This window comes from Staurois parvus, unplaced genomic scaffold (genome assembly GCF_062004578.1).
Source record: "Staurois parvus isolate SC_StPar_1 unplaced genomic scaffold, SC_StPar_1.0 ptg000023l, whole genome shotgun sequence".
NCBI classification, from domain to species: domain Eukaryota; kingdom Metazoa; phylum Chordata; class Amphibia; order Anura; family Ranidae; genus Staurois; species Staurois parvus.
In genome coordinates this window covers 1,905,546-1,919,616 of record NW_028317819.1, presented here as the reverse complement: position 1 = coordinate 1,919,616, position 14,071 = coordinate 1,905,546, and the positions used below count along the sequence as shown (strand labels likewise).

General features: G+C 40.4%; 1 protein-coding gene across 2 annotated transcripts in view; it reads left to right on the top strand.

Annotated features, from left to right (window-relative positions):
* Positions 1-14,071, top strand: part of AGAP2 (ArfGAP with GTPase domain, ankyrin repeat and PH domain 2) — a 296,663-nt gene that overhangs the window by 128,083 nt on the left and 154,509 nt on the right. For both annotated transcript variants that reach the window (XM_089692703.1, XM_089692695.1), the window contains exon 3: positions 7,130-7,217. In XM_089692703.1, the coding sequence (XP_089548829.1) occupies positions 7,130-7,217 (88 nt within the window). The remainder of the gene's footprint in view (positions 1-7,129; positions 7,218-14,071) is intronic.

Below are 14,071 nucleotides of genomic sequence, written 5' to 3'. Positions count from 1 at the left end.
AAATGCACAGAAGTTCGAACCTTTTCCAAATCTATTCAAATCTAAAAACAATGACAACAAAAAAACGAACAAATAGTGAAAATAAGAGGTGCACTGTGTTGTATAATTAATAGGTTGATATACTGTATGTTTTGATTGATATTTTTATACAATAAATTATAAGCAGTAACCACACAGGACAGGTCAAGATTAATCTGAAAATGTATCCAAATTGGATGCCTAAAGGATCCCTTTACCATATGGAGGCTGCCATGGCTTCCTTCTTTCACTAGTCTAGTTGCCTGGCTGGTAGACTGTCTCTCTTTTGAGTCAGTGACCTGAAACACATATACAGATCAGTTCTTCACCTCATTTTCCTGATTCACATTCTTTTTCCAGGGCATTTATTCTGCATTAGTTTGCTTTTTCAAAAAAAGGCATTGGAATATTTTTTGTTTGAACTAACACACAAGTATTGGAAGTATTTTTTAGAAGTTTTATAGTACAGTCAACTGTATTAAGAGCTGTAATGAAGTTGCTGTAGCGTTTACATAGATAAATAAAAAAAGTACAGCACTAAAATGCAAAAACACAATTGTGTAACAATGATCTATATTTAATAAATAAACAAGTTCCATAAACGAATTTGTGCAAAAACAGATATACACATATAAACAGTTTCCATGAACAATAATCAGTGAAGGATGAGAACAGCACATATGTACACATAATTATTTGAGGACAATTATGATGTGTTCAAAAATTGTGATCAATTCTAAACATGAAAGAGTTCCATTAACTCCAATTTCTCCAGTGCAGGGCTTTTGGTTATTCCAAAAACCTCCAATGTGATCAGCACTGCCATCGGATCACTATGATCATTAAAAAGTCATACACGCTTGTGGGATCTCTCCCAGGTAACCAAGGCAGACTGCAGGTTTTCTCTATACAGCGGCGGACTGACCATTTGGAAACACGGGCACTGCCCGAGGGCCCGGGGTCAGTAGGGGGCCTCATGAGATGCCCCTGGTATCTTTTTTCATAGGCTTTTTTGAGTTTGGGCAAGGATACCGGGGCCCCATGATCCCCTATTGCCCGGGGGCCCCATGACTTGTCAGTCTGCCCCTGTCTCTATATATGAAAAGCGGATTCACAAACACCTAGAGCAAAAAGGAAAGCAAAACCTCATAGTGTAGTAAATTAAAAAATCTACTCTTTATCTAAAATAAAAAATACCAACTCACATTGTATATATGGTACCGTCAAGCATAAAAACAAAGAACAGGCAAGTTCTGGTCCTCTGGCTATGACCACTGCATGTGATCACATCATGTCACGTCTAACGCCTACCTATGCATTTTATTACATGATGACGTCGATACATACACTATGACCTCAGTGTGGCAGCTCTCCCTCCCCACCACTAAAGCTGTCACACAGACTTTGAAGCAGTGGAAAAGTTATTTTGTTGGGACACAGAGCCTGATGGGGATTTACAGACACTAGTTCCCCATTATGTCCACTCCCTTTGTGATTCACATTAGGCAATGGGTGGATTCTTAGACAATAGACAGCCTTCTATTAGCTACAGAATCCCCCCACTGCCTGTTTTCAATTACAAGGCAAAAGCGGACCTGATAGAGAACTAGTGTTTCAGCTTCCCCATCAGGCTGTGCCCATACCAAAGTTATTGATTGTTAGGAGGCTATCAGCTCTTAAAAACCAGTGACAGAGAGGGAGTAATATACAGTTGTGTTCAAAATAATAGCAGTCAGACATCACTAACCTGATCAATTATTGTTTTTGGTAGAAATGATATTTCTACATGGCAAATAATTTACTAGCAGGTGTAGTAGAGTAATAGAAATCCAACAGACCCAACAGTCATGACATGCATGCTGCTGATTCTGTGTAATTGAATCACTAATTGAAAGGGGCATGTTCAAAATAATAGCAGTGTGGAGTTCTATTAGTGAGGTCATTCATTCTTTGAAAAACAGGTGGCAATTATTGCCCTTATTTAAGGAAGGAAGGCAGCAAATGTTGTACATGCTGGTTACAGTGCATTTCTCTCTGACACTGAGGAAAATGGGTCGTTCCAAACATTGTTCAGAAGAACAGCGTACCTTGATTAAAAAGTTGATTGGAGAGGGGAAAACATATAAAGAAGTGCAGAAAATGATAGGCTGCTCAGCTAAAATGATCGCAAATGCTTTAAAATGGCAACCAAAACCTGAAAGACGTGGAAGAAAGCAAAAAACTACCATTCGAATGGATAGAAGAATAGCCAAAATGGCAAGGACTCAGCCAACAATCAGCTCCAGGAAGATCAAAGAAGGTGTAAAGTTACCTGTGAGTACTGTTACAATTAGAAGATGCCTATGTGAAGCCAAGCTATCTGCAAGAAGCCCCACTGTTGAAAAAAAGACATGTGCTGAAGACGTTACAATTTGCCAAAGAGCACATTGACTGGCCTAAAGAGAAATGGCACAACATTTTGTGGACTGATGAAAGTAAGATTGTTCTTTTTGGGTCTAGTGGCCGGAGACAGTTTGTCGGACGACCCCCAAACACTGAATTCAAGCCACAGTACACTGTGAAGACAGTGAAGCATGGTTGCGCAAGCATCATGATATGGGGATGTTTCTCATACTATGATGTTGGGCCTATTTATCGCATACCAGGGATCATGGATCAGTTTGAATACATTAGAATACTTGAAGAGGTCATGCTGCCTTATGCTGAAGAGGAAATGCCCTTGAAATGGGTGTTCCAACAAGACAACGACCCCAAACACACCAGTAAACATGCAACATCTTGGTTCCAGACCAACAAGATGGACATTATGGAGTGGCCAGCCCAATCCCCGGATCTTAATCCAATAGAAAACTTGTGGGGTGACATCACAAATGCAGTTTCTGAGGCAAAACCAAGAAATAGAGAAGAACTGAATGTAGTCCAATCATCCTGGGCTGGAATACCTGTTCACAGGTGCCAGAAGTTGGTTGACTCCATGCAACACAGATGTACAGCAGTTCTCAGAAACAGTGCTTATACAACTAAATATTAGGTGATTCAAAGGAAAGCAAAATCTTCAAACATTTTTCAGTTTATATAGTGAATGTTTGAGTTTGTAAAGAAGAATACAAACACTGCTATTTTTTTGAACAGTCTAATATTCACTTTTCTTCATTTTTTTTGTAGAGGAACAACACAAATTTGATATATTTTTATTCATGTTTTAATTTGGAATAGAATGTGTAGTGTTCCCAATGCATTTGTGTGTATGGAAATAAAAGCTATTAGAAGGATTTTGAGCTTTATTCACTTTTTTCAACACACTGCTATTATTTTGAACACAACTGTATATGTCACTCTACTGCACTATGGAGAGGGACAGGCACTCTGTCTGCCTCAGTAAGCATATTAAAGGTGAAGTAGGGGCAAAGCTCTTTAGGCCTTACTTCTCCTGTGGGTCACAAGAGTGCACTTAGTTCTGCACTCCTGTGACCTAGATTTAACCGACAATGGGCTAAAGTCTGCTGTCAGCTGACATCACTCAGCCAGTCCAGACTCTGGGGGCATCCCAACTTTAAAGTGTTAGTACAGTAAAATTAGTCTGTATATGCAGTAAAGCATGCTTGTTATACTCACTGTGGAACCTAAGGAGTTAATCCTCTGCATTGTTTAAAAAGACTGTTTGAGCTTGTCTTCACTGATCTTCCCTGTCTTCTACTGTCTCCAATCCATCTGCTATAGAACAGAGCCTTGAGGGCTCGATGCACATGCTCAGTTTTGTGTGTATTGCTAGAAAGGCTTTTTTTTTCTTTGGGAGAGTGCATGTGATCAGCACAGGGACAATCAGAACTGTCCCAACAGAGGGTTAGGGGTTATGCAGCCTCATAGGACAGTGAGCGCAGAGTGAAAACTCCCCCTACAAGCTTTAACCAGTGCTCAGCTGGACACTGAGAGAAGTCACAAGACTGCTCTAACTGCTGATGAAAAAAGGAATTTAGCAGTTTATATTTACTAAAATAATTGCATTTCCATGTTCTGTGTACTGTGGGAGACCAGATATAGTGAATGCAGGGTCATGGGTCTAGTAACAGTTTAATATTGGGATCAACTCAGATCCCTAACCTGCAGCTGGCTCCTCCTCTCAGCTCCCTGTTGAGAGCCTGTTCCAGCCCAGAGTTCCAGCAAGCGCTCGAGGGGCAGAGCAAAGAGTCAATGAGTAACAGTCACTGGCTTTCTGCTCACAGAAGACTGAGAACTGAGAAATTATTATTTTTGTTATTATCATACAGGATTTATGTAGTGCCAACAGTCTGCGCAGTGCTTTACAACATGAGGGCAGACAGTACAGTTACAATATAATTCAATACAGGATCTCTGCTGTACAGACACCCTCTCCACTTAACACTCTATATGTCTACAGATACAATGATTACTTCCTCAATCAACCCTAGCACTACAGATGAGGTTGCTAAACTTTTTTCTAACGTCCACCTAACCACCTGCCCCTTGGACCCTGTTTCCTCGCAAATGCTACGTTCACCCTCTGGCTCTATCCTACATTCTCTAACTCACATCTTCAATCTCTCTCTCTCTTCTGACATCTTCTCCAACTCTCTAAAACACGAACTAGTCACTCCCATACTTAAAAAGCCCTCACTAGACCCCACCAATTTTAACATTCTATGCCCCATCTCTTTACTCCCCTTTTTATCCAAACTCCTTGAACGTCTGGTCTACAACCGACTGAGCGACCACCTCAGCGAGAATAACCTTCTTGATCCCCTTCAGTCCAGATTTCGCCCTCAACACTCCACAGAAACTGCTCTCCTAAAACTCACAAACGATCTGTTAACGTCTAAATTTAATGAACACTATTCTGTACTCCTACTCCTGAACCTCTCTGCTGCATTTGGCACAGTTGACCACCCCCTCCTCAAAAAAAAAGATATTCCTTTGGTCTCTGTGACTGTTCTCTTCACTGGTTCTCATCTTACTTTTCCAACCGCACCTTTAGTGTTACTTACAATTCTACTTCCTTCTCTTCCTTTCTCTGCTGGGGTCCCCCAAGGTTCTGTTCTTGGACCTCTCCTACACCGCCTCTCAGGGTCAGCTGAAAGCTTGCCATGACTTCCAATACCATCTCTACACTGATGACACTCAAATTTATCACATTACCCTTCAGCTCACTCCTTCAGTCTCCTCACGCATCACTAATTTACTAACAGACTTATCAGCCTGAATGTCACACCACTTTCTCAAACTCAATCTATCCAAAACTGAGTTCATAATTTTTCCTCTCCCATGTGCCTCTTCCCCTGATTTCTCTGTCAAGATCGATGGCACAACTATCTGCAAGTCCCTGCATGCCAAGGTTCTAGGTGTAACCCTGGACTATCCTTTCAGACCCATGTCTAATCACTATCCAAATCTTGCTGCCTAACCTCTACAACATCGCTAAAATATAACAAATGTCGCCACAAAGCTCCTTGTTCACTCCCTGGTCATCTCTCGACTCGACTACTGCAACTCTCTCCTCATGGGATTACCCTTATATAGGCTAGCCCCTCTTCAGTTCATCATAAATGCTGCTGCCAGGCTCATCCACTTTACCAATCGTTCAGTGTCTGCTACTCCTCAATGCCAATCCCTCCACTGGTTTCCGCTCACCAAATGAATTATTCCTGCTCTGTAGCTCCCTCATTACCTCCTGCCATGCTCACCTCCAGGACTTTTCCCAAGCCTCTCCTATCCTATGGGACTCCCTACCCCAATCTGCCTGACTATCTCCTGCTCTGTTTGCTGTTAGATGATCCCTGAAAACCCCCCTCTTCAGAGAAGCCCATTTTGCCCCCACCTAACAACTGGAGTTTTATTTTCTCCATCAGCTCGTCCTCCACAACTATTACCTTTTGTATCAGTTGACCCTCCCTCCTTGATCGTAAACACTAAGGAGCATGGCCCTCTGATTCCTCCTGAATTGAATTCCTCAGTTGAATTGTATTGTAATTGTACTGTCAGTGGTCTTTGATTTCTCAGTTCTTGGTCCTTGAGGTGGCGGGAGACAGATCCAGCATCGGACCTGTGATGCATCCACCTATGTAGAAGTATGTATTTTCTATCATTTAGCAATCCCACGCTTCTCTTTTAAAAGTAGGTCTTAATTGCCTCGTTTCATTGTCTACTAACTGAAAGTAATTGTTTTTGAATTTGGAGCGTTATTAGTGCCACTATGTAAAAGTGGTGCTATTAAGAACTACTTGAATCTGCTGCATGTGTTGGTGAAGTTATCTAAGTGGGCAGTAAAGATTTTTGAACTCGATGCATGCCATTTCAAATGGCTATGGTGCCAAAAAACAGTCTTTATCAGGGGTGGACTGACAACTTATGGGGCCCTCGGGCAATAGGGAATCATGGGGCCCCTGTGTCCTTGCCCAAATTCAAAAAAAACTATGAAAAAGGCACCAGGGGCATCTCATGGGGTCCCCTACTGACCCCGGGCCCTCGGTCAGTGCCCGAGTTTCTAAATGGTCATTCCGCCCTTGTTCCTTATTTATTTTATTGAATTCCCTTCAGTTCAGATCAGACTGTTAAAAAAAGCAAGCTGCTAAAAGGTATTAGGTGTAATCACCTGGGGCTGCCATCACATACCTATAGTAGCCCTCGGCTATACCTGAATACCAGCTGTTCTGAATGGGGAAATTCCAGGTAGTGTCAGAACTCTCCCTGTTCCCCCCACACTACTCTTAACCCAGCACTGCAGCGGACTGCCTTAATGGCTATTACAAATATCTATGAGGTGGTAGGAATGCCAAAGCTATCCTCGTTTAGCACAGCTGAGCATTTGTCTATAGCAGAGTATCAAAGAACAATGAGAGTTGCTGCAGGTATGGCAGTCACCTACATGTTCCTGCACTTCATAAATTCTATCAGATTTTTTTTTTCTGTATAAGTGACAAAGCCTCTTTAAGGGCAAAAGCCACAGACAAATTTGAATAAATAGTTTTACCTTCTTCTGTGTCCTTCTAGCTCAATCCATACCAATACTTCTTCATAGAATAAACTATTGTAGATGATCTATTGTTACTATAACTGATAAAAAAACCTCATTATTATCTCCCTTGTTCTCTCTTAGGGACTTCTGGGTAATGTCAAAAGTGCAAAATCCTCTCTGGTTCACCGATTTGTTACTGGATCCTATCTGCCATTAGAGGCACCAGAAAGTAAGTCTGCAATAACCACCTTCGTACATTTTCAGTGATAATTTACTCATTGTTCTCTATAACAGAAAGCAAGTCAAGAGGGTTAAAAGAGAATTTCATAAAGGAAAAAGTTTCCATTATTTGAGTTGGCTGTTTAGACAAGTATGTGCTTGCTGGTCTTTTGAACCTTTGTAAGCTTGAATTGTATTCTAATGTAAATAAGTGAGTGTATTGGTTCTCATAAAGTATACATCTACGTGTACCTTAAAATATAATTTAGCATGCCTTGGTAAAAAATGTGCATTTCTGCCAAGTGTGTTGTGGGTTCTAATGCTATTTTTTAAATTGCTTTATCAACTCTGAGATTGCCTTGCTCTTCAAAGAACCAGGACCAGCTTTTCTTATCAATGCCTATTTTTTCCATTGTATCTGTTCTTTTTGCACGGATAAGAAAGCCATGGGTATGTTACTTGTATAGACTATGTTACTGCATGGGGGCTTAGAAGAACAAGCCAACCCAGTAGGGGATTGAGGGGAAGCAATGTGGGGGCTCAGGTATTCAAAAAAGTCTTCTCTTCCCTTTCTTACTACAGTATCTCTCCATAGACTGACCTGATCTCAATAAAGATGTGTAACTATGCTGTGGTTGATTCATTCTGGTAACATCAAAAGACATGATGCCAAAAGCCAGATATAAACTTAGCAAGAGAGCATGCACATTAGTGGAGTAAAAGGGGACTCACATATTTCTTTGCACACCAGTGCCATATAGTCCAATAGATTCTATTCTCTTGTATTTTTAGAAATTATAAGAATTTGTATTTGCTTGGTCACTCTGAGAGATTATGTTACATCATAGTATTTGTAATATACAGAAATTGTCAAATATAATAAGTATTCATGTATTTTCTAGACTTTAATTTTTGCAATATGTCATTCTGTGTAATGAATGACTCTGTATCTACCCATTTTTATTATGATTTCACCTGCGACTATGAAATAATTTATATCTATCTTGTAAACCAACTGTTTTTTTTTTCTATTACTGATTGTGCTATGTAGTGTATTATTCACTTTTAGCTTTGGATATAGTAAAATAACCTGTCAAGATATTCTGTCTTTGTTGCAATGGTGTTAATCCTGCCCTATTTGATCTAAAGCTAAAAGAAAAGTTTTGACTTTAGAATACACTTTAGGAGTAGGAGATGATGCATATTTCTAAGTTGTCCATCAGTAAAAGTAGTACAAATGTAATGAGAAATAGTGCCAAATGTGTACAAAAATGTTACAGACGGGTTACTGACAGCGATGGGGCAAGCAAAGCTAAATCAAATGAAAATGTTGCCAGTTTATTGATGCATAAGTCAGTTTAAGTAGGAGAGCTCTAGAGGAGCTTTTTAGCTGTAAAAATGCTCTAACGCTGCAAAACATGGTAAAATGGCACAAACCAGTGTTTTTGGACATTTGTTTGACCCAGTGAAAGTGCTTAAGCTAAGGTGGTTTATTGCTTCTGTTAGCTGTGGTTAAGTATGCTCCATCTGTTTTTTGTTAGAAGGGTTAATTGGCTGAGTTATGAATATTTACTAGCCTAGACAGCCACTTATGAGTTTGACCCAGAGTTGTGAACTGGGAAGGTGATAAATGATTGGGACCAATATTTCCAGAGGATTCTCTCCTCTGGGCTTTGCCCAGAGAGGTTGTGTGTTGAGAGGTCTCCTTTTCCGGCAATATTTTATTAAGATGTAGAACAACTGAGTAACTGCATATTAATTCAGCTTTACAGAAGCATCTATAGTTTTCTCACACTTAGGAGACATGGGGAGTGAGTCCAAATATCAACTTTCTCAGCTGTCTTGGCTTAGAAAAGAATAACCACAATACCAATAATTCCTTGGGTCCCCAAGGAGATGTTTTACAGTGAGGATACTATAACCAGCATATGCTGTAAGTGTACAGAGAGACATATAAGGAGGTACAGAGGCTAGCCTATTAAGCTAGGCTTGGTCATGTTTTGTAAATTAAAAAAATGTCAGTAAGCACAATATGAGAAAGGAGAATAAGGTGCTAGCACTAAAGGACCACCCTTTGTATCCTTAGTAATAAAGTAGGTGTAAAAAAAAAGGTGCAGCACTAATCATAAGAATCAGTATGCTAAACGTACCCAAAAATGATGTGAATATGAATGATGAACATACAATGGAGTGACTTATGGGTGAAATAAGCGAAATAAATACAATCACAGTGAAGCGCTCTGATCGGCGCTATAGTGACATATACATATATGCATATATTTTGCTTATTTCACTCATAAGTCACTCCGTTGTATCTTCATCATTCATATTCACATAATTTTTGGGTACGTTTATGTGACGGGAGTGACTTTGGGGGGTGGGGGGACCCCTGTCTCAGCTCCCCATATCCCTATTATGTATAAGTCACCCTGTGCCTCTTAGGGGTACAGGGTGGAATGTTCTGATATTGTGTAGACATGTATAGGTGGGGGTTGGTCATCGTTTACTGCCATGTGGTGCATCCCATTGTTCTATTGTGTGTCTTGCTTGGGAGCAAACTATTATGGGATGTATGTGCCTATTGTGTCTCTGGTTGCTAAATTTGGTTTGTCCCGCCCTGTGTCCATATGCAGGGAGGTGGGTTGTTCCCTTGAATGTGTATATATATTGTATCTATGTTAAAATAAAGCAATATATCTTCTGGTTTCCTTCAAATAAGATTCTGTCTTGTCTTGTATGGCCAGCGGTGGTGTCCGTGGATCTGTGTTCGGACAGGGAAGCGGGAGGCTAACGGAAATACCCTAGTGCAGTCTGGGTCCGGTTCCGTTACAGTTTAGCATACTAATTCTTATGATTAGCGCTGCACCTTTTTTACACTATGTTTTGTAAATTGACTGGCACCTAGTGTCACAGTTATCTATGTAAACCCAAAATCTAATTTTCAGCATGTTTGGAATCACGACTCATTAGGTAAGAAACTAATCAACAGATTCACAATAAAGGATTTGCTTAAGCAAACTGTAAGCAGCAAGGCATGATGCCAAACCCACTGAAAAAAAAAGATTTAGGGTTCACATGCAGTTTTTAAAACCTGTCTAAAGGTAAGGGCTTGAAGTTCCGTCATGTTCTTAGCTGCTAACTATTGCTGGGGAGATTCACCTTCTGTGTTTGCCATAGTGACTATTGTTATTGGGACAGGAAGTCTTAGGATATACAGAGGTTTGCTTTTGTCAATGGAGCAGAAGGTAAGAGGAAGTCTACCAATGTGGGATGCTTGATGCATTGAAAACTGTCTTAGAAGGGTTCTCCCCTAATTTTAGAGAGATTTGCATTCCCTTCCTCTTCTGTATTTGGAACAGAAAGCAAAAGGTAAGGTTAATGCAATTTTAACCATTCCCTGCTGCTTCCAAAAACATTGACTTAGCTTCAGATACTCCTAGCCAAAAGCAGAAGGAAAATGGAATAAAAAGAGGAACCCGGTCTATACCAAACAGGCACCCAATGTGGAGCTTAGTCTATAAGACCTACCAGGCATCAAACCTTCCTCCACTCAGATCTAGTGAGTGTGGTCGTCCCTTAGATATGCTGTACATGCAGACTAATGCAGAACAATCCAGCTTTCTTAAGGAAAATCTTTGCTGTCTAGTTCAGTTATTTTTCCCTTTCTACATTAGCCACCCACTCATTCACTCCGCTGTGTTCTTTATGTGCTGATGCTTAAAGTGGCAGAAAGCATTGTATATTGTCAGCAGGGAAAAGGTACTTTAAAAAAAAAAACACAAAAGAACATCTCTTACTCTAAACATTAAGAAGCAAGGAATTCTAAAAGTAAATTAATTACAGCTGTGTAGGTTCTCAGCATGAAAAATGCTATGCATCCTGCACAGACCTTCACAAAGGATAGGGCTTGTGCCTTTTGATGATAAATATCTATATTGTATTTCAGAAAATGCACACAGTTTTAAACATTTATGTTCTGAAGTATATCAGATGTTGCTCATACTAAGTTGCATTAATTAAAGGGGAAATATCCCCAAAACAGACTGAAGCTGACTTTGATTCCCTGCCAGGCTTTAATTACTGTATAGTCCAATCCACCCAACACACTACACTTTCCGCCGTTGAGGGGGTGCACGGCCAGCGGTGATACCGAATTATAGCTCATGTGTGAGCTACTCATATGACTTAGGTTTTTATTGCTGCCTGTGATCTTAGCAGAAATATCTTCAGAGATACTGTATATATAAATTATCCATATATTCTTGTGAATATACAGTATACAGGGGCGGACTGACCATTAGGAAACTGCCCGAGGGCCCGGGGTCAGTAGGGGGCCCCATGAGATGCCCCTGGTACCTTTTTCATAAGCTTTTTTGAGTTTGGGCAAGGACACAGGGGTCCCATGATCCCCTATTGCCCGGGGGCCCCATGAGTTGTCAGTCCGCCCCTGACTGTATATTTACTTTAATACTCATGAATTAAATAACAGTAATCGTGGAACATACATTAATCACCATTAATCTACATCAATAGGGGACATGTCAGCATGACCAACTTTTCATTTTAGTTAAAGAAAAATACCTCTTTCCTGCCAAGAATAAAAAACTCCTGGTTTCTAGGCAGCCCACATGATCTCTGGCTACCAATCAATATGAAGGGTGAGTTGTTTTCAAACGAAAGGTCAAAAAGGCTGTACTTGGATCCTTGTAAACTAAACAAATGAAGTTTTTCAAAACATTGACAAGATTGTTTTCATTAACTGCTTCCTGACCGTCCTATAGAAGAAATACTGCTACAGGGCGGCACGGGTGCGCAAAATCACGTATATATACGTGATTTTGCATTTCAGGGAAGGAGGCGCGTGCGACACGCGCGTCCTACCCGCACCGCCGTTTGCAGCCGTGGCTGTCAATCACCGGGTCCTGGCTGGTAATTACTCACTGGCGCCTGATGATTTCCAATGATCACCGACAGGGAGGAAAACTGTTTTGTTAAGTAACAGTCCTCCCTGTCAGCTCGGGCACACTGCTCTGGATGGCTGTGCACAGCACAGCTATCCAGAGCAGTGTGCTTACTGTAAAGCACCAACACACCTCCCAGTAAAACACTCCGTGCACATAGTTAATCACATAGTTGTTCGCCCCTCATGTTAACCCCTTTCTGCCCAGTGCCATTAGTACAGTGTCAGTGCTTTTTTTTAGCATTGATCACTCTATTGGTGTCACTGGAGATGCCAGTGACACCAAGTCAGTTCTCCCAGTGTCAGAATGTCTGCCGCAGTCCCACTATAGTAAAAAATCCCAGTATCTATACCGCCATTTGTAAACGCTATAACTTTCACGTAAACCAATTAATTTACGTGCATTGGGATTTTTTTTTAGCAAAGCCATATAGCAGAACACATTTTGGCCTAAATTTATGACGAAATTTCATTTTTTAAATTTTTTTACTGGACATGTTTAATAGCAAAAAGTAAAAATTTTTTTTTTTTTCAAAATTGTCGGTCTTTTTTTTTATAGCGCAAAAAATTAACAATGCACAGGCGATCAAATACCACCGAAAGAAAGTTCAATTAGTAAGGAAAAAAAGAACGTAAATTTCATTTGGGTGCAGCCTTGCATGACCGCACAATTGTCAGTTAAAGAAATGCAGCGCTGTATTGCAAAAAATGGCCTGCTCAGGAAATGGGGTAAATCCTCAGGAGGGCAATTGGCTAAACTGTTAAAATTAACATGTATTTACATACGGGTATATTTATTAAAGACTGTAGTACCCCTTTACATTACATAACATACAATAAATATTTGCATAGCATAAAATGTATATTGTAGGAAGATTATGTGAATTAATTTCAACCTACATTTTAGTCTGCCTTTGTTATTTCTATTTTCTATGAAATTAGGGGACTAATATGGAAGGTTCATCCAGGAAATTGGGTTATAACTCAGCCTCAGCCTGGTTAGTATTGACAATCAGCTCCTTCTTTACTGGGGCACTACACATAGAATGACAGCACATGTGGCATTCTCAAGTAGGAGCAAACAGGACATAAGCAGCACTTAACACTTGCTGTTAACCTATCTCAAGATCTAACTACTGTAGTAATGCTCGCTAATCTAAGCCAGTCCTTTGTTGGGCCCTTATAACACATCATTGTTGAAAATTGCAATTATTATTCTTTTGCTGTTCTACACAGTGCTCACTCACATTGCTTGTTACGGTTTATATTGGGAGCACACACACAGTTTTCTGCAGCTTACCCAGCTGCAACACTGTGCTGGCATGACTCCATGGTAGATGCCTCTTCCTCAGGGCATGCCTGCATGAGCCTGCCAGTTACACATGTGCTATGTTACTTTTTAACTGATTGTTTCAGTAGCTTTCTTCTTCTGTAAACTGTGAAACATAATTTGACAGAAGTGAGAAGAAACCAGTTGGAGAACAGAATAAAAAAGACAGTAATAATTTTCCCTCTTGAGTTTCCTCCATTTACTGGCTGCCATGTTAGTTCTAGCTTGGGAGCTATCAGTTCAGTAAAGTAAAATAAGTGCACTTGCCACATTTTGTGCATCCCACGGTCTGCATTACATGGATACTCTAGTGAGGATCCCATCTCTCGACAGTTCCCTCTATGCCGTAGCTACCTCCCAGGCAGCCTCTTTAAAGCGGAACTTTAACCATAACAAATTGCTAAAAAATAATGTCCTTTAGCACAGAATGTATATTCCATATTAATAATTATGGTTCAACATTAGTGTGTGCTGTAAATTGCCTCCAACGTGGCTCCTATTTCTTCTTGCTGGATGCTGCCATTTTGCTGAAGCCCAGAGCCACTGAGCAGCAGTAAATCTTCAGACTGTCAGA